The 21,878-nt window shown below is 40.5% G+C and overlaps 1 protein-coding gene across 1 annotated transcript in view; it reads left to right on the top strand.

Annotated features, from left to right (window-relative positions):
* The window catches only part of MRPL39 (mitochondrial ribosomal protein L39), a 35,368-nt gene extending 18,729 nt beyond the window's left edge, over positions 1-16,639 (top strand). The window contains exon 10 of the mRNA XM_048493449.1: positions 15,432-16,639. Coding sequence (XP_048349406.1) covers positions 15,432-15,449 — 18 coding nt within the window. The 3' untranslated portion in view covers positions 15,450-16,639. The remainder of the gene's footprint in view (positions 1-15,431) is intronic.
* The last annotated feature ends 5,239 nt before the right edge of the window (positions 16,640-21,878 follow it).

Below are 21,878 nucleotides of genomic sequence, written 5' to 3'. Positions count from 1 at the left end.
TCACATCAGACTATGAGTCTAAGTGAATGTTTAAATATGTTTCTGTATTGGAGAAGCAAAGATTTTGAAGCTCCTCCACTCGTTTAAAGTCCCCCTACCCCACTCTGTATCTCACTGCACACGATCTTTCTAAAAAGCATCAGTCTTCCTACCTGCTGTCGAAAGTCGTTTCCACATCGATACAAGCTGTTCAGCAGAGAGGCCACAAACTTCCTTTTCTTCCACCCCACACCAAAACAACAGCACTAAATGTGTTCATGAGAGAGAGAACATGCAAGAGCAGACACAAATACTAAGAAAACATTAAAGAAAGCATACATTAACACAGTGATGCAGTTAGCCCTTGTGCCTGGTTCAGAGCCTGTCACCCTTGCAGTGTAAGTTAAGTAAAGAAAGCTAGTACCAAACAACTCTGAGACCCTTTATAAGTCATGGATGTGACTCATACCCTTGCTTTCAGTAAATCCCCAGTCTTTTTTTCACTCTTCTCAGAAAGTAAAGTTTGAAGAAAAAATAAGGAAAACAGAAAATTCCCATGTAATGTTTAAAAACCTGTGTACTTTCCTTACAAATTATGATTTAAATATCTATCTACTTGTAACAAATGCAAATTATTGGTTTGTAGTTATGGTCTTGTGAGACTGAGGCAGACAGGCTCATCACACAATCTACTGGAATGTGTCTCTGTAATGATTACATGGTTTTATTATTTTGGTTGGGTTGAAGGAGTATTTAAATAAGAAGTAAGCCTGCAGTTCCCCTTGTAGAAGGCAGAAGTATCTTATGGGGAAAATATAACATTATAACACCTAAGCAACCTGCTTGGGTCACAAAGGGAAATTGTGGAGTTCCGTTCATTGTAAGTATTTGAAAAAAAGTTGGAAAGACATTTTCAGAAAGGTTTTAGGTGTAAGATAGCCCAGTGGTTCTTAAACTTTTAAAGTTGGGATCTACTAGTAAGCTTTATCTTTGGGACTTATTGCCACAGAGCTACAAGGTGCTGATAATGCTAGTCTGGAAGGCAATTACTATAGATTATATCTTCACCTCCCATATCTGGTGTTTAGGAGTGAGTAGAACCCAGGAATGGATAAGGATACAGAACAAAGGAATGGGGAGGTGGGATGGTGGTGGAATGCAGCAGATATGTCCACTTACTGAAAAATGCAGTCAGGATCCAATCCATAGGTTCCCACGGTAGAACCTGTTATCTGACACTCCTGAAAATTTTGTTATGGAACTTTGACCTTGTGGTTGTGGGAGCAATAATTGCTTATGTTTAGTTAACGCAGAAGATGTTTCATGTAACTGAAACTAAAACACGCAATATGTAACTAGCAGCATCTCAATTGAAAAGCATATTACAAATGGAAGGAAGGATCCATCCAAGCCAGCAGATTGTTTGTGGTTAGAGTGTTGTACCAGAATCTTGGAGGCCCTGGTTTGAATTCCTAGTCTGTCATAGCGGCTTGCTGGATGATCTTGGGCCACTTGTAAACTCTTAATCTGAATTATTCCACAGGGTTATTGTGATCATAAAGGGAAAGAGGAGAATATGGTACCATAAACCACTTTGTGTCTCCATTAGGGAGAAAACTGGGATATAAGTAAACAGGTTATTAAATAAATTCTACTGATTGGTTGTCCTGCCAGTATGGTGCAATGATTACAGTGTTGGACTAGGGCTGTAATCCCCTTTGTAATCCCTTTCCTAGTGGGTTGCCTGCTACCAATTTGCTTCTTCACTAAGAAAATTGCCAGTTCTGACTTTCTGCCACTTCACTGCTATTTTTGCTAAGAGATGCTTTAAAAGGATTCTGGAAGAATCACCCTTGTTTCTGTAGGCAGCACACATTCAGAAACACCTGCCCTCATTCATTTGGTAATTAGCCCAACCCCCCTTGGAAACCACTTTGTGATGGTACCCAATTTCCAATTCTCAAAATTCAAAAAGTGCCTACACATCAGGGACCCTTCAGAGGCTTGGAAGACCCAGATTAAAATTTGCTGCTTAGTCTCTCTGTCTGTCTGTCTGAGACAGAGTTGTTTTAAGAATACATTGAGGAAGAGTCATGACCCTTTATCTGCCCCATTGGAGAAAGTGCACTGGATAGCATTGTGGACCACATTTTGAGTGGTGCACACAGCATGAAAAAGTAGGCATTGAATATTATTCAGCATGGGAATGTTGCTTAACATTGCAGGATATAGAATATATTCTGAAATAAATTATAAAAAAACCCCGACAGCCCATCCAGCAGCCTAAAGAAGAGCCAGACTAATCATCAATCTGCCAGAGAACCATGATGGAGTGCTAGATTAAAAATGTAAGAACCAATTTTTCAAAGGTAGGCAGATACCAAAATACCGTGAGCAAAGTAATTAGTAGAGAGTGAAGGTGCATGGTCTTTCAGGTATTGGTAGCATGAATGTCAGGAAAGAGTAGTAACTTAGACCATGGAAAATATTATGATGCAACAAAGCAGAAATGGTTAGAAGAAGAGTATGGATTTATACCCTGCCTTTCTCTCCTGTAAGGAACCTCTAAGCAGCTTACAAACTCCTTTCCTTCCTCTCCCCACAGTAGACACCTTGTGACGTAGGTGGGGCTAAGAGAGTTCTGAAAGAACTGGGACTAGCCCAAGGTCACCCAGCAGGCTTTATGTATTGGAGCGGAAAAACAAATTCAGTTCACCAGATAAGAGTGTGCCACTCATGTGGCGAAGTGGAGAATCAAATCTGGTTCTCCAGATCAGAGTCCATCGCTCTTAACCATTACACTACACTAAGCATGGTAATTAGATCCCTAACAAGTTGCTAAGAATATTAATCCAAAAAACTCCAAAAAACTCCACACAAGTTGCATTGTAACCTTGATTATTAAAATTATGGCCAGTCAGAAGTCTGAATAGACACCATTCACTAACAGCAATGGATCAAAAATTCCAAGGGCAAGCCACCCAGGGCCACAATATATTTTTTCTGGGGTAATCCAAACTCTTGGGATATTTGCATACATAAAGCTATTGCATCAATAAACTGTTTTCAAATCAAATAGCTGATGGGATGGTAGGGAACTAGCTGATCAGTCCAGTTGGGGGTGAAAGAGAATATCAGCTCTATGATTCTATTACAGTATAAATGTATTTATTTTCTATAAGAAAAATTCTAAGTATAGCCAATTCTTGAGATTACTTGAGTTACAGACTACTGTATCCTATGCTACCGTAGCACCTGCATATTTAATTTTTGCCATTTGGGAAGTAGAAAAAAAATAAAAGTTGAATGTAAGAAACAGATTAATCAGGAAACAAAACGTAGTGTGTTATTTGGGCAGAAATTTTCCCATAGTCAGCTAAGGAGAACTACCACTGTGTCTAGATATGAAGCTAAATGTTATAACATTAAAAACACTGAGTTCTTTAACAACTTATTATTATTAAACATATTATAGACTGTTTGCCAAATTATTTACATTTTTAAAAAATGTATTTCTACCATGTAAAGAGACTGTTTTCCTCCAATTTCCCTCCAAATGTTCAAGTACATAAATGTGACAATCCGCCATAAGCATCCTAACAGTTTGTCTGTATGTAGAATAATAATTCTATTAGTTTAGGTGACTAGAATTCCACTTTTAGGCAGGAAAGAACCTCCACATTTTAGGTAATGTTCTACATGTACCAAGTCTATGGGACAGGTGAGCTGCCTATCACCAGTTATGTATGTCTATAGAGTTGTGTTTTGACTCCTTCACCTGCTGCAGGTATTTCTCCTATGACCACACTGGGGCAGGCAATGTACCCTAACATAGTTTGAGGCTCTATCCCCAATGCTTTTGTTCTGCTGTTTAGCATGTATAAACAAAGACTTTGCCTTGCTTAATAGACAGAGGGTACAACCCATGAAAGCAGAACAAACATATGTAAATATACGACCTATACTCAGTGCTTTTTTGTTTAAAAAAAGAAAAAGTGCCAGCACTCTAATATAAAGGTCTGTCAGTTTCTACTAGTTCCTCCCCTTAGGCCAGCCCTGAAAAAAAAAAGCAGCCATGAATCACCACGGCTGCAGTTGCTGCCTGGGAGGGTTAAGAGGAAGCCCTGAGCACCCGCCCTAGTAAGGGCGGATGGGGTGACCTCCAGCCATGCCCCTAGAGCAGGGGTAGGGAACCTGCGGCTCTCCAGATGTTCAGGAACTACAATTCCCAATTGGCCATGCTGGTAGGGGCTGATGGGAATTGTAGTTCCTGAACATCTGGAGAGCCGCAGGTTCCCTACCCCTGCCCTAGAGGACAAGTGCAACGTCACCTGACCGGAGCCTACAAAAGGCCGGCCTGGCCTTTGTGCCAACCATGTGCTCTGGCTGGCCAGCAACTTGCCCGCCCACCTTTCCCTTATGTTTTGGATATGTTAATGCATGCTTCATTGTCATATCCATACAGCGGTTTGGCGTATGGAAATTGATCTGAGGGGCCGGGGGAGGGAAGCTAAGGAGCTACCCCTCCCCCCATTTGTGGTATGGAATGCTATAGCAAGAGGCCAACTGCCCAGCTGAGCATCACAGCGAAGCTGCAGTAAGAGGCCACTTGCCACACTGGAGCTCAAGGCAGCTGTGTTGGGCATCCGTTCAGCCACCAGAGGGCAGTGAGAGAGAATGAGTTTAAGCACTCCAGGGAGAGCAACCACTTGAGGAGGGGGGTACCTTAAGTGTTTTCCGGAAAAGTGAGATCAAACCCCATGCTGTGCCTCACGCTTCTTATTGCTCAATAAACGGTTGGCTATGGCCAAGTAATTTACCCCAGCCAGAAGTGTGGTGTGGTTATTTGGGTTAAGGGACTCCAAGACAAGATGGTCCCATCCTCGGGCGGCAAAAGGTTCTGGTAGTCAGTTCTGGTGAGAAGTGTCACAAAAAAGCCCTGCCGATTCTTATGTAAAATCAGAAAGATCTCCAAAGTGAATGAGATGGTGTGATGATTGGAAGAAATGAGAAAAGTTGTATTCTTAAGTTCCACTCTAGATGGTATTGTTGGCCAGGAAGACAGGATAACTTTACTAGTTATAAGGTATCCCTGTCAGGCTGAGTCACTCCTTCACATTCCTGCTCCCTCTTGATTCTCTCTGGGAAGATAAACCAGACAGCAAGATACAAGAATAATGGTCAGATTGGAAGGTTTCTGGCTATCCTGGATATCAGAAATAACTCTGAATTCAAAGAATGTTCAAAACAGTCAGATCTTGATCAGTGCATTTCCAACTGTACCTTCCTACTAGAAATCTTGTTTTAATTATTAAGTACTAGCAGGGCACCTGTGCTTCGCTACGGAGATTATAAAAAATTCCCCCTCCTCTTCCCTCCCCTCCCTTGCATGACACCCCTCACTCCTCCCCATTCCCTCCCTCCCCTAGGGTGGGCGGGCCATGTCCAGATGCCAGGCCCCGTCCCCTCCCTTGCATGTCACCCCTCACTCCCTCCCCTTCCCTTGCAAAAAAACTACTGAAACTACTGAAACTACTGAAACTATTGAAAAATATTAAAAATATGAAACATACCTGATAAAATTACCCTTGAAGTTTGAAATGGCATGAATTCATAAAAATATACATACTGGAAAAATCCTGAAAATACAAAACGTGCGGCATAAAAATACCCTTAAAGGTTGCAAATTAAGGAATTCATAAAAATAAAGATCTTTTAAAACACTGAGAATACTAAAACATAGTGAAAATATAAAAAGTGACTCCGATAAAAATACCATGTGAAGAGTTTCAAATGTAATGAATTCATAAACACTATTAGCTATTTACAAATGGTAAGATGAGTTTCTGTCACAGGATAAAACATTAAAAGGCAAATAATCACCACCCCTAGCTTTGTGGTCTACGTGGCCATACTAATAACTTGTTCAGCATACAGTTTTCATTTCTCCTTCAGATTAAGTGCTCAAAACTTTCCTGTTAACCATATTCTTGGTTTTTCTCTCTAGTTGAAGGATGACCAAGCTGTCAGGTGAACTAACTCTGGAGCACTCTGAATGTCCCTCTCATTGTTATTATCCTCAACAAAGTATATCTGAAGAAATGACGGCTGCTGATGGGGTCCCGTCACAAGGCTTCCTATCCTGTGGTAGACCTGACCCTGCACTTTGAATGTTGGTATGAAATTGCTCTCTTTCACCTCTCGGGCTCCAAAAGACGTCATTTGGAAGCATCCATTGAATTTCCGGGAAGCAGAAAGAAAGTGTTCTGCCATTGGATGCTGATGAGTGAGAAGGCTGTGAAGAGGTTCAGGGTAGGGTTGAAGGACAGGGAGCTGAACTTTAACGCCACTGCAGCACATTCCTGGGGGGTCATCCCGCCACTTCAGAGCATGACACCAAGCACAGGGTGATCGAAGTCCGAGATCAATCACCTTGTCTCTACAGTAATCAATGTGAGATCCATATTCAAAACCCGACAAGTATTTTTTAGTACAAGGTGATAATTTGATTTGTAAACTTTACTGTATTTGGCTGTAGCGGTCTGGTTAACATGAGGGTTGTTAGAGGAATATTTTTTCACAGCTTCTCTATGAAGACTTCAAGGTGACATTCAGGCGCATGACTTTTTTCACAGCCTTTTTATGAACATCTGGGTTGTTTTTCACATATTTTGCAGCAGCTTCCTGTAGTTGTCTTTTTTAAATCGAATCTGTAAATTGCTTTCTGCATTTAATCCCTCTCCTCCCTTTAGCTGTTTTAACAGAAGGAACAGGTTTGTATGCGGTGAGGTCGGTGGTAGAATCCAGTTGGGCCAAATCTTATTGGCTCAATTGTGCTCCAGTTGCATTTGACACAGGGCATTTATCAGAAGCTTAGTCGATTTGACACATGGAAGTAGATTTGACACATGGAAGTAGAGTGTCAAAGTGCCCTTCATTAAAATCTCCTGTGAAGCAAATCATTTTTACTCCCCGTACTACATCCTTTAGCTTGGCAAGCAGGTTTTTAACTGTCACATTTAGAATGTTCACGCAGATGGCCAGAGTTCAACAGTAACGCAATGGCCAGAGTTCAACAGTAAATGTGTAATAATTCGAGTAAAACTGAATATTTTGAAAAATCCTTTCTTAGTGAGCACCTAAGCCACATAATGAACCGGTGTGCCAAATTTCAACTTCATAGGTTTGGTGGTTTTTGAGTTCTTTTGATGAATCAGTGAGTCAGTCAGTGATATTTCGCGTTTATAGATATAGATACTGTTGCTATGGCTACATGTAACAGTTTTATATTTGTGTTTTCATGGCTTTCTTCAGTTTTGTAAAATATTTTTCATGTTGGCATTAAACCATGTTGCTGTAACTATGAAGAGTGTGTTTGTTATCACAGGAAAGGCTGTGTGCATTGCCATGGAAACCTTTATTTAGTAAGTTTGGGTCCAAGGATTGATTATGTTGGTAATACAGAATGATTAATGGCCTAATATGACATACGTTGTTTAGTAGCAAAGCTACTGAGATCCACCACAGGGCCCCAAATAAAGATTCCTTCAATGTCAGCCTCACAGTTCCCAGACCCAATTCAAACATCGTATGAAAATAAATCACATGACTTCCCCAGGTCCATAGGCTTTAGGGAAAACTTGAACCATAATTTTTGTCTCCATAGACACCCCCACCCCTGGCCTTAGGAGCTCTGGTCAAAAATGCAATGTGTTACATTCAATAGTGTCAGGGTATTGTGATGGTAGTTTACAGTTTTTCCCATTTTGTGATACTACATGGTTGTGCATAGTTACTCTAGATTTAGTGTTTCATGGTAAACAGCCTACTTATTTATTAAATAAACCTTTAGTAGTAAGTTTATTGTTATATTAGATCTTTATTTTTTATTAATTTTATCAAATAAATCATATAAAATGTAAATGTTCCTCTTAGTTGAAGATTAAATTAGCCTTCAATCTTTGAATATGTGCCTTGGATACATAATTATTAGCATATTTTTAAATACCCCTCCTTGCAAAAGTGCTTCCTAATGTGACTTAGAAAATATAAACCTTATCCATATAATTTTTTTTAAAAAAAACACAGAGCTAAAGCAACAGAACAAAAACTCAGCAGGCTTTTTATGTGACCTAAGGGAGACTAATAATCAAGTACCTTTTATCAGCAATATAATAGCCAGATCTTGAACACTAAGATGGTGCATATGGTAGTTTAGGATACAGAAAAATGAAGAAGAGTTGGGTTTTAAACTCTACTTTTCTCCTTTGTAAGGAGTCTCAAAGTGACTTACAATCACCTTCCCTTTCCCTCCATACACCTTGTGAGGTAGGTAAGGCTGAGAGAGTTCTGAGAGAACTGTGACTAGCCCAAGGTCACAGATTAGGCTTCTTGTCGAAGAGTAGAGAAAACAAATCCAGTTTATCAGATAAGAGTCCACTGCTCATGTGGAGGAGTGAGAAATCAAACCCAGTTCTCCAGACTGAAGTCCACCATTCTTAACTATACTGGCTCCCAAAATTAATAGCTTTGTTTGAACTAGAATGAAACAGTTTGGAAAAATAAATTATATTGATACATAGGTTAGAGATTAGAACTTGACTGGAAGCTTCATTTTACAGAATAATGGCTAAGGTTTAAAGAGCCATTTCAGTCATGTACTAGGAGTTGCACATTTCAGTGGGATTTTTGATCTTTACTTCTCTTAATAGTAGTTCCAGTCCCCATACCCTATCACCATCTGCTTTTGAAATCCCCCTCAGTTTCAAAAGCAGTTTAGGCTATGGAATGTGAACAAGATTTCATGTGAAGAAAAGAAGTCTAAAGTCCCTTTGACATTAAGGAACTAGTTTGGATTCTTGCCAATATGCTTAAAATCTTTTAAATATAATGTAATGTTTCTTTTTCTTAAAGCACAAAATACATTAGAATGAAAATATGTATCAACTTTAGTAGAACAAGGGTAGATCTAGGGCATGGCAATTATTTTTCTTTATATAACAGTGTTGGCATAGGCTCGTTTGGGGAAGGGTTGGTTCCCTGTGCTTTATCTGACATCTCTACACAAGCCGGAAACTTCTGAGCACAAATTTCCTGTAACAATAAAAAGTTTAGCTATCTATATTTGGTACAACAAAAAGTCTTAAGTGGGTATCAGTTACGGCAAGAAAGAGAAGGAGTAAGTCTCCATCTTACAATGAACTCTGTAGGTGGGGAGATTTTAGAAGCTACTCACAATTCAGAAACCTCTGAACAATCTCTATTCACTGATCACTGGATAGGGGATTTTAAGACATTAATCATAATTTGCTTTTGCTTCCTAGAAACTTCTGTGTGGCAAAGTTTGTTCAATGAAACTGTGGGATTTTTGAAAAAAAATTAATAACTTTGTTTGATCTTAAGTAATTTTATTGTTCAAAAACCCCTCTTTCAAAACAAAATCAGTCTCATGATCATCAACATTTTTAGTGTTTTTCAAAATATAAATATGAGAAATACATAATTCATGGGAGTGGCTCCTGTGAACAGTGAGTACAAGTGCTTGAAAATGTGAATCTTTCCCACTTCCTCCTTTTTCCATTCCAAAAAGGTTGTGTTAGGGAGTCTTGTGGAGGGATATAGTTCAGAGAGAAAATTGAGTAAAATCAACCCTACTTTCCTCTTTTGCCAGTGACACCTTCTGTACCAGTGAAAATTCCACTAACAGAAGAACAAAGAGGGGTGATTTCACCTGGTTCTGTGTCCTCACTGCAACCTTCTCCCCAAATACCATGGCAGTTTGAGCACAAGGCTCATGTGATGTTTGGGGGGAGGGAAGATGTGAAAAATCCATATCCATGAATGTCATTATACTCACAGTTTGTAGAATCCAACCCATGCTTTCAAAATGATCCTGGGTATTAAATAAGAATCGTAAGAATGACATTATACAGATATGTTGTTGGAGAATGTACATAAATAGCAAAGATATTGTATATTCTTATGAGGATCTGAAGCGCACGAGCTGACAAGATACATTGGGGATTTCACTCTTTGAGTGGTCAACAATGCCCAACCCCTTAGACTAAGTCTAAACATTCCATTAACCATGTGGTGTTTAAAACACATGTAACACTTTTTTTAACCATGTGGTGTTTAAAACACATGCAATATTTTTTCCACTGGGATGCTGGAAATTCTCAAAAAACATTCCTAGGGTAAAAGCTATGTGTGGGTATTGGAAAATACACAGAGGAATAGTATGTACATTGTTTGTCCAATCAGAGTCAGCTCCAAAAATGAGACAAGCAGATACTACATTTCTACTTTCATACTGTTATTTCATTTCTTCTTGTTGATATATATACATGCACACACACACATACAGACAGACACATATCTGTTTTGAAATTTTATAATATGGATCTATAGATATCTGCTGCTTTTAGTTTTTGTTTAATCTATTAATTTTATATATTACTAGCAGACCCGGCCACGCTTTGCTGTGGCTTACCATGTGTCACGCCGAGAGAGGTCGGGGAGAGGGTGCTGACTGTGACTGGGTCTTCCGCTGGGCCTGGGCTTGGCTCCATTCCCTCCCCTCCCACTCCCCTCCCTAGCTATCCTTCCAGCTGCGCCGGCCTGAAGGGAAGGCGTCGCTCCTCAGCCCGAAGCTCCACTGTTAGCGTCAAGTGCGAGAATCTACGAGTAGGAGTGGGAGGCGCGCCGCTCTGTGGCTGCTGCTGGTGTTGGTGTTGTTGTTGCAGTAGAGTCGGGTGCCGTCAGCTTCAACACACATCGCGACTGATCATGGCAGCTTTTCACTCTCCCCTCTGCCAGGGGTTTGGGGAAACATGTGTTTTACCGGGCACCGGTGTGACCGGCGAGCCCGGTGAAGGTTGCAAAACCTGTTTGCAATGGGAAGGGACGTCATGTGAAAATTTGGGGGCGATCCGCCCAGCTGTTTCCGCATTAGAGAGTGAGGAACAAATCCACGGTTAGCTTTTTATATGTATAGATATGGCAACTTCTATGGAATTATATTTTATTTTGTTAACTGTTAAATATCTTGGCCCTAACTTGGATAGCCTAGGCTAGCCTGATCTCATCAGAATTTGGTTGCTAAGCAGGGCTGGCCCTGAATAATATTTGGATGGGAGACCACCAAGGAAGTCTAGGGTCACCATACAGGCACTACCAATGGCAAACCATCTGAATCTGAATAGCCCTTTCCTTGATAGCCTATGGGGTTGCCACGTCACCTACAACTTGACATATTTTAAAATTAGCTAATCTAAATGTGAATGAAAAATGTTTTGTTCGTTAATACAATTACTCAAAATAATCCAAACTGAAAAAAAATTGGATACTATACTAGCCCCTCCCTTCAGTTGCCAGAATCATGTACTGTGGTTTTTTATATTAATAATGGGTGTGCACTGCAACCAGTTACAGTCAGTAATGAGGGAGAGAAAGACTGAGAATGAGACTGACTGAGGCTGAAACAGACATTTGATTTAAGTTCTGAGTAATCAGGATCTGAGATGTTGAGTTTCCTTGAAAACAGCCATCGGGAGGAATGTTCAGAGCTGTTTCTTTTTTTAAAAATTCCCTACTCCCAAGCAGCTAGAAGGGAAAAATAACGAGCAACATTATTTTTTGTGAACTAAAATGAGAACCAAAAGAGACATGTCGAGGGGAGTTTGTTGGGTATTTGTAGACATATGAATAAATCTAGAAGTCGGTGTCCATTTTTAAGAAAAAATGGAATTTGTGGTATATGAGCCAAATCCTGCTCCTTTTCATACCTTGCCTTTCTGTATTCTGGTGCTTTTAGCATTTTCTCATCTAAACTGAGACAAAAAGGCATCAGACTATGGTGAACTTGGACCAATCATACTATCTCAGCATAAGCTACTTCACAGGGTTGTTGTGAGAATAAAATGGAGGAGAAAAGAGAAAACAAATATACATCACGCTACTTTGAGGAAGCATGGGATAAGAATGCAGTAAATAAGTCAACAAATTAAATTTGTGTTGAGTTTTCCTGCACAAATAGTATAGAGATGCCATTAAGGTGAAATAGTGTAATTAGTAGGAAGGAATGTTGTTGTGACTGTTATCCTCTGTCACCTTATGTTTCTACTCATTACTGCTGACAGCAAATAGGAGTATTTTCCCATTACACTACTCAGGCCCTGGCCTAACAGCTGCCCAGTATATTGGGAATATAAGCTTGGACTGTTTATGTACTTAATAATTTAAAAGCTTCCATTGGTATAATAGTGTGATATTACTTCTAGGAGACACCCATAAATGATGTTATACCATTTTAGGAATTGGTAGAAACTATGGTTTTATTATAGAGTAGGGCTGTGCATTTGGATAACCTAAATGGCTTTTTTCACCTTTTTTGGCTGAAAAAACTGGCTATCTGGATAAAGCTGAAAACGCTTTCCAGGTTTTCCCATGGCTATGTAAGTGCTGTGGGAAAAATATGTAAAAAAAAAATTAAGAAAATTTAAGAAAAAAAATTAAAATCAATTTGCAATACTGGTGATGGGGCTTTAAATTTTAACTCTCCACCAAAATATCTACGCTGGCTGATGCTTTGTTGAACTTCAATTACATTGACCCTTAGAAGAGTTTGTTCTGCCACTTCATCAGGGAAGAGGGGAACATAAGTCTCATCTCCCTAGAGAGGTCTAGATCCCATAATTGAGGGTTATCAATTAACAGTTTTACATTGCTTTTTGTTAAAAAATACATACATAACCCAAGAAAATAACATAAGTTAGTGGGCATCTAAATGAAATGATGTACCTTTTCCCAGGAAGGGGATAACAATGAGCATTTCTAGAACTAAAGCCATGAAATACCAGATCATAGTGATACAGCCTGGAAAACTCACAACAGCCAATTCATTGCTGTCCGAGGGTGGATCTCTTTTGTGCGGGGTCCTTTACCAATAATACACACCACTCACTTGCTGGGGTAAAAATTGGCCATAGCCATTTTATTGAGCAGAAGCGTGAGGCTAAGCATGGGTCTGGTTCTGGTCATACGGGTACATTCTACAGCTCAGCAGGGCGGGTGCCCCATCCCGAGCTTCATTCTCCTGTGGGGTTCTGCTGGGCAGATGCTCCTGGCCAGATATGTTCCCCTTTGGCCATGGCTTTCTTACGCCTTACACCCTTACGGGCGGCATTGGCTGTCCCTGGCTGGCCCCACCCCAAGTAGCAACCGTGCCTAGTGGTGATTCACAGGCATCTTTGTCTTACTTACTGGAGTCCGAACACAGCACAGTTGTTTCCCATCATTAAGTTAATGGGAACCATGTAGGCAGGGATATCCCCAGACCACCTGATACTATTTGGAATGGAAGCTAAGGATGTATGTGGCCAGTAATTCATCAGAAAATAAAGCTATGTACTTTAAATTTGGCTACCAGCTGCAGGATGATTGTGGTAGCGAATGGTAGCAAAGTTTTACTCAAGTGAAAGCTAGGAAGGGCAGGCATTCCAGACAAAAGAGAGAAAGTGCAAAATATCCCATTAATAAAGGGGGGTCAAGAACTCCTTTGACGTATTAGAGACTGGATGGTATAGTTCTTAGGATGTTGGGCATGGATCCAGGTTAAAATAGCCAATATCCCACGCATGCTTGTTGGGTGACCTTGGGTCAGTTATATCTTCTAACTTAAGCTACCTCAGAGATATTGCATGGATAAAATGGAGAAGAGAATCATATAAAGTGATTTGAGTCCTCATTTCAGAGAAAGGCAGCACATCCCTCCTGTGTTGTTCTCTTCAAAATGGAGTGAAGAGAGGGAGAGTTTCCCAGGGCCCTCAGCAAAGGAGGCAGATGCCAGCAGGCCGGGATCCATGGATACTGGGTGGGGCCTTTTCCTGACTAGGGCACCTCCATTTTCCTCTCCCCACATGGAGCAGCCTGACAGTGCCTTTCCCCAACAAAGGGAGACTTCTTTCTGTGCTGTTTCCAGAGAGATTGAGTGAAGGACAGGTGCCACTATAGCCACCACAGCTTCTGATGACTCTCTTCAGAGAACCCCCAATTATGGTGAGGTTTGGGTGGGGGAAGTCCAATTCATGAGTACCTAAATGGAGGAAAACTGGGTGCCCATACAATTGGACGCCCAAATTTCACCAAACTTAGGGATTCTTCTGAGGAGAGTCAACATCCACTGTGATGCAAATTTGGTGCTTATATGTGTCCACCACCCCACAAGCCTTGCAAAAATCTCCCTTTGAATGAAACAAGAGCAAAACCTCCCCTTCATTGAAGTCAATGGTGGGAACCTTTTCCTGTGGATGCTTGGGTTTGACATTGTCCCATTAAAGTCCATGGGGAATTTGGGGTGGGCTCCAGAGGGGCTATTTTTCAAGTTGGAGGCACTAAATTTGCAGCATAATTGGAGGAAGCTCTCCTTAGATTAACCCCCATGTTTGTTAAGCTTTGGTTCAGGGGATCCAATTTTATGGTCCCCAAAGGGGGTTCCCCCATCTTCTATTGGAAATGATTGAAAACTGCAATGGAAAATGCTAGGTGCCTCTAGCTTGAAAAGCAGCTCCCCCAAGCCTCCAAAATATTCCCCATAGACTTTAACGGAGCAATTTTTTCAGATTTCTAAAAAAGCCAAACAACCCTATTTACTTGTATGAGTATTCAGCTTTTAAAAAAAACTTTACTGAAATTTTTCAGGTTCTATAAACCAAATCCAAAAAAATACTGAAAAAATAGAGCAAAGCCATATTACAGTTTCTCGTGATTGATAGGGTGGTATAATTTTCCATGTTTTGACCAGAAGTGACTCCAAACCTTCACAGTAATGGTGTCCCCATCTCCCTTTCCTCCATGTCCTGCTAGGTGCTAGCTATTGACTGGTAGCACTAACTCTGTCCTGTGAAAAGCCATGGGCTTTAAAGGTGCTGAACTTTGACTATATCATGCCCAAGAAATATAATTTAAAATATGAGTGAGTATTCTGTCTTTTACACAGATGAGTTTAGTTGGGAAAACACCTGTTGCCTCTCTGGAGCTAACAGATTCTTGGTTACTGCATGAATCACATTTTTCACTTCTGTTGAACTTCAGCAGAACCACAGAAGCACAGGCAAAATGAAAATGAAACTTTTTGGTTTGCCATTCATATTGTTTAAGGACTTTTGGTGTTAATTTTGTGCTTGCATAGCGTGAATGGAAAACTCCAAATGATATCAAATGTGGCTTTTGCATGAAAGTTGGCAAACTTCCACATTGTCAAACTGTCTTTTGCTTCCTCTTTACTTTACAAAGTGAAATGCCAAAAAAGACCAATAGCTTAACAAAACTTTAAAAGCAATGAAAAATACATAGTAATTCTAGTAAAATTTTCCCTTCACGTATGAAATGAAACATGAGTAAGAAATACACATAACTACAAAGGTCCCCTAATTTACAATATCCCCCTAGAGGTGCCAAATCCAGGATGAGAAAATTTCTGGAGATCTGTGGGTGGAACCTGGTTTGGGTAAGGATTTTGGCAGGATATAATGTCATACAGTCCATGCTCCAAAGCAGCCATTTTCTCCATGGTAACTAGGGTGGCCAGGTCTCCCTGGCCATTGGTGCTGGATGGGGGTGGGGTAGGATTGCTAAGTTAGTTAGGGAACTCCTGGAGATTTGGGGATGGAGCCTGGGGAGTACAGGGTCCTCAGCGGGGCGTGATGCCATAGAGTCCACCTCCCAAAGCTACTGTTTTCTCCAGGGGAACTGACCTTTGGAGTCTGGAGATGAGGTGTAATTTTGGGGGACCCCCAGATTCCACCTGGATGGTTGCATTCTAATGGAAACTGATCAATGTTGTAAATCAGAAAGATCTCCAGGCCCCACCTGGACGTTTCAACTCCACTGAGGTCTTTGTACTCCCCGTCCCATCCCCAAATCTCCAGGAGTTTCCTTACCTGGATCTGGCAACCCCAGCCCCAGTCCCATCCAGTACCAATGGCCAGCGATATAGCAGATTACAATATTCTTTGAAAACAACAAGAAAACAAAGAGTGATTCCACACAGCACACGTATAACAAGTTGCACTCATTCTAAATGAACTCCTTTTCCCTTTATAAAAAGTTTAAGAATTTTGGAATTTGAATGTAATGAAATTTAACTGAAGACTTGCAGCATAAGATGTAACTACTTTCTTCTTCCTTTCCCCTTTGTATATTTAACTTACACATCTTCTGGGCCTGTATATAAATGCCCCTATGTAAGTTTTCCTTCCCCACACATCTTGTTTGTTCTTTCCCACTTTCACGTGTTATTTTTGTTACGGCAGTTTTAGGTTGTTCAACCCAATTCTTTGGTGATTTCTCATGTTTCCCTCCAGTTGTCTCACACTGAGCTTCTAACAGCATCAAAATCTCACTTCAAGATTCAATCTCATAAAATAATAAATCATATTGTTATTATAATGATATATTATATTATCATGATTGTTGTAATTATTATTGTAAATCTCCTTGGAATGTTAGAAAGATGGAATATAAATGTTTTAAGAATGCTGAATCAGACCACTTCAAGATCTTAATCTACTTAACGAAGAGATCATATCATTGTTATTATAATAATGTATTATAATGTCATTATTGTAATTATTATTTTAAGCCTCCTCGGAATAAGAGAAAGATGGAATATAAATGTTTTAATAAATCATCCAGAAAGAAGCTACAGGTACGACCACTAGGATGCACACACACATTGGAAGTTTTGATTTTTAGAATTGAGAAACTGATCATACAAGTGGGAATACCAGAGGACTTAAAAAGCATCTCATTTACCCCTCCTCCACTCTGTCTTTTTCCTAGAAGTGCCCATGGCCTCTCTTTTCTGCACTTCCTTCTGTTCTTCCCTACTTCTGGCAACCACTACCTCCTTGGCAGGACTGGTGCTGGCCGCTGGCCAGTTGTATATTTTTAAACACTAGCAAAGACTTGCTAGGATCCCTCATTTTCCTTGTAGCAGCATCCTCACACTATTTTCTCTCGCCTTTCACCTGGCAACTCTCATATCCTTATCAATCTTTGCTTCATTCTCTAATTTTCTTCTCTTCAGTAACCAACCTACCTTTTATTTGCTATATTTATTAATTATTTGTAATTTATTATTATTATTGCTTGATATCAAAACTACCAGTTCTTTAGTTGGTTGTTGGCCTTTCATTACAATTCGACCCTCACCCAGAGGCCTAGGACATTGTAATGTATCAACATAGTATTCACGTGGATCCCAGCAGGGCTGCCTTCTGAATTGACAGATGTTAATTTTGTTGATTTGAAGATGTTTCAAGTGTTGTCCTAATGTTTTTTGAATAGCGCCCAGGGTGCTGGTTACCACTGGGATGACCTCACACTGCCCTGCCTGCAAGGTAAATTAGACTGAGAATGTATAACCAAAGTTCCAAAGTCACCCAGTGAGTTTTAATGGCTTTATAGGTCCTACTCTGAAACTCTGTAGGTCCTACTCTGAAACTCTAACGCTACATTACACAAATTTTCATAGAGTGACTGCTGTTGAACAATACAAGTAGCCAGGCCTGGGTAAGTCAAGTAGCAGTAAGTCACCCTGTGGTTCCTGCTAGGCCTGTCTCTAAGGAGTCCTCCCTCAAAAGCCAAAACAGTCCTGGAAAAGGCCTAGTCTCCACCCCTGTCTTTTGTGACAGAAACCAAGCCCGGAATGCTGACCAAAAGTATTGTGGTTGAATTGCAATGGCAAATGAGAGCATCCATTTCTTAAAGCTCCTTTTATCACTTTGAGGGTTTTAAAAACTTCAGATTATGCTGTTTCGGGGTGGGGGAGAATCCACACCCAAACAGCATCACTTTCAATGTTGTTTTAACTGGGGACCCCAGATTCTCTCCCACCCTGAAACAGCATAACTTTCAATGTTTAAACTGGGGACCTCACATTCTCCCTTTAAGTCCATTCCGAAGAGGGTGGATTTAAAAGGAGAATCTGGGAAATTTGGGGGTGCCTGTTAAGCTAGCAGCACCAAACTTTCAGGGTATCTTTAGGAGACTCTCCTGATGATACCACCAGGTTTGGTGAAGTTTGGTTCATGAGGTCCAAAGTTATGGACCCTCAAAGGTGTAGCCCTCATCTCGTATTAGCTCCCATTGAAAAGACTGGGGATAGGTGCACCTCTTTTGGAAGTTCATAACTTTGGACCCCCTATCAGGATAGTCTCCTAAAGATACCCTGAAAGTTTGGTGCTGCTAGCCTAAAAACTATGCCCCCTGCAGGCTGCAAACTGAAAAAACACTAAAAAAATACAAAAAACACACTAACGAACCTGAAATTTTTGCGCCCTCCACTAGGGGGTGTCCAGGGACAGGGACATGGGGTACCCCCTGTCCCTAGGCAAATACACCACTGTCAAGCACCTTTGCATTTTCAGAGTAGTCACTCATTTTATAGTGTCAGGTTGGTGCAATGTTACTTTTTTCAGTTGCAGTTGTCAGGCTCTGAAAGCGCTTACTGTGCTCACCAATATCTTTAGAAATTAAAATTGGTGTTATTATACCATTACATGATTTCTACTATTAGCCTTGTAAAATATTTCTTTATTGTTAAAAATCTGTGAGATGTTTTCATCTGCATATTGGGCCCTGGTCTAATAGCAATGCCTTCTAGAGACAGGTAATTTCTGCAGAGAGGCTGGCTAAGTGCTTGCCAAGCAACAAGATAAGAAAACAAAAGGGCTAAACAAGAAAAAAGTAGCTGAGGCATTTTTCTCCTGAGAGAGAATTTCTGAAGAAACCATTCCAGAGAAGAAAAAGCTTGTGGAAGAGCAGCTGTGGCAGAATAGTGATCATCTTCTGGTGCTATTTAAGTATGCTCAGTTTTGAATGGGGCACTCATACTTGTGTGACTCTTTAAGTCTAAAAGGGTTACACTACTAACAGAAAATATTTCTTATGTCATGGTGTAAATATAGTAATTGAGAAAAAGAAAAAAAAATTACAGAGGTATACTGCTGCTGTCAATAAACAGAAGAGGAAATAGAGACAAAAGCACCATGAACAGACTTTCAAGGTAAGCAAAGACTAGTCTTGTTCAGCAACTTGTGTGCCATCAGGTTATAGTGGTTAAGAGCAATGGACTCTAATCTAGAGAACCGGGTTTGATTCCCCACTCCTCCACATGAGCAGAGGACTCTTATCTGGTGAACCAGATTTATATCCCCACTCCAACATTCCTGCTGGGAGACCTTGGACTAGTCACAATTTGTTCAGAACTCCCTCAGCCTAATCTACCTCCCAATCAGTTGTGAGGAAAGGCAGGGGAAAAGAGCTTGTAAGCCACCTTGAGTCTCCTTACAGGACAAAAAGGCAGGATATAAATCCAAAACTCCTCCTCCTCCTCTTCTCCTCCTTCTCCTCCTTCTCCTTCTCCTTCTCCTCCTCCTCCTCCTCCTCCTTCTCCTTCTCCTTCTCCTCCTCCTCCTCCTCATGAACATCCTAGCTCCCCCACCAGCTTCCACACAATTGCTATGCTTGGTGGCAACATACAAAAGAAGTGCCCAAGTATCTCCCATGATCAGCAGCATTCACTCATATTATGTTACAATCCATTGTTCATCTAATAAAGGGGACTGAACTACTTTGTCCACTAAAGCTTAGAGTCAATAAATTAGTCTGTCACAAGATGCTGTTACTATTCTGTGAAAATTGTCATCAGAACCTTTCAACATAGATTTAAATTTAGCTGAGATCAGCCTCTGTCAATAAGTACAAAGCGATAATCCAATACTGTTGAGGGATAGTCTGGTATTGTTTTTTGTTTTTGTTTTTTACACCATGAGTACATGATTAATTTCTGGAAAAAATCATTTTGGAGATTATTCACACACAAAATTCCCTTTTATCTAGGACATTTAACTGACTTTCATTTTTACTCATTACTCATCATAAATGCAGACTGGTTATTACCAAGTTCTGTTACGTATGAATTCCAAAACTTCTTACCAAAGTACAGTTTGCAACAGCAAATTCTTATACCTTGATTTGAATACAAAGAGTAAAACCATGTGTCCCACTGTGTTTACGTGTAATATGGATTTTCATAGAATTCCATATTTATTTCTTAACATACATATTAGCTTCACAAACATCAGATCCCAATACAAATATACATTCTCTCTTTCCTTTCCTGCATCAGACATAAAAGAGAGGTTCATATGTGCTTTTTCTTTTGAAATCACCCTTAGATATAGGAGTTCAGCTTCAACCCATTTTTAAAAAGGATCTTATAGCTTTAATTTGCAAAGTAGACTGTTTACCTTTTAAAGCAATTTGAAACACACATGTGGCTTTTTCCCTCAAAGACACAGAGAAACCACTGCTGCTGAACATTTCCTGCCATGTATCTATTAAAAGCTAAAACAAAGTCTTCAGAAACGTTTGGCTCAGATATATTTATCAGGATTCCTTCTTTTTTCTGATTACAAAACCTGGTAAAATCTTTCATCTGAAGGAGAGCCATTTCTTTAGCTTTTAATTGAATCAAACACCTAATCAGGTCTAATTTACACATTATAATGTGTTTTGGTGTTCTGGGTCTTACAGATATGGACAAGTCCACTTTGGATCAGATCTGTAGTACACAAGAAGGGGGTACCATTTTCCTTATGGTCCAGGGGATGCTTTTTGCCACAAACCTTGCACATACTTGTTCATAATAACATAAGAAGAACATAAGAACAAGTCAGCTGGATCAGACCAGAGTCCATCTAGTCCAGCTCTCTGCTACTTGCAGTGGCCCACCAGGTGCCTTTGGGAGCTCACCTGCAGGATGCGAAAGCAATGGCCTTCTGCGGCTGTTGCTCCCGAGCACCTGGACTGTTAAGGCATTCGCAATCTCAGATCAAAGAGGATCAAGATTGGTAGCCATAAATCGACTTCTCCTCCATAAATCTGTCCAAGCCCCTTTTAAAGCTATCCAGGTTAGTGGCCATCACCACCTCCCGTGGCAGCATATTCCAAACACCAATCACACGTTGCATGAAGAAGTGTTTCCTTTTATTAGTCCTAATTCTTCCCCCCAGCATTTTCAATGAATGCCCCTTGGTTCTAGTATTGTGAGAAAGACAGAAAAATTTCTCTCTGTCAACATTTTCTACCCCGTGCATAATTTTATAGACTTCAATCATATCCCCCCTCAGCCATCTCCTCTCCAAACTAAAGAGTCCCAAACGCTGCAGCCTCTCCTCATAGGGAAGGTGCTCCAGTCCCTCAATCATCCTTGTTGCCCTTCTCTGCACTTTTTCTATCTCCTCAATATCCTTGTTGAGATGCGGCGACCAGAACTGGACACAGTACTCCAAGTGCGGTCGCACCACTGCTTTTATATAAGGGCATGACAATCTTTGCAGTTTTATTCTCACTCCCTTTCCTAATGATCCCCAGCATAGAGTTTGGCCTTTTTCACAGCTGCCATGCATTGAGTTGACATCTCTACGGAACTGGTCAATTAAGACGCCTAAATCCCTTTCCTGGTCTATGACTGATAGCACTGACCCTTTGTAGCTTGTATGTGAAGTTTTTTGCCCCTATGTGCATCACCTCTTTGCATTTTGCTACATTGAACTGCAGTTGCCATTTCAAGGGCTTTGTGCCCACTCAATGCATTCTATCAAGGTCTGCTTTGGAGCTCTTTGTAATCCTTTGTGGTTCCCTCACCACCCCACATAATTTTGGTATCATCTGCAAACTTGGCCACCACGCTACCCACCCCTACTTCCAGGTCATTTATGAATAGGTTAAAGAGCATTATCCCAAACGGGATCCCTGGGGGGACACCACTCCCGACATCTCTCCATTGTGAGAACTTCCCATTTACACCCACTCTTTGCTTCCTGTTTCTT

This window comes from Sphaerodactylus townsendi, linkage group LG04, assembly GCF_021028975.2.
Source record: "Sphaerodactylus townsendi isolate TG3544 linkage group LG04, MPM_Stown_v2.3, whole genome shotgun sequence".
Classification (NCBI taxonomy): Eukaryota; Metazoa; Chordata; class Lepidosauria; order Squamata; family Sphaerodactylidae; genus Sphaerodactylus; species Sphaerodactylus townsendi.
This window is presented reverse-complemented; position numbering and strand designations above follow the sequence as displayed.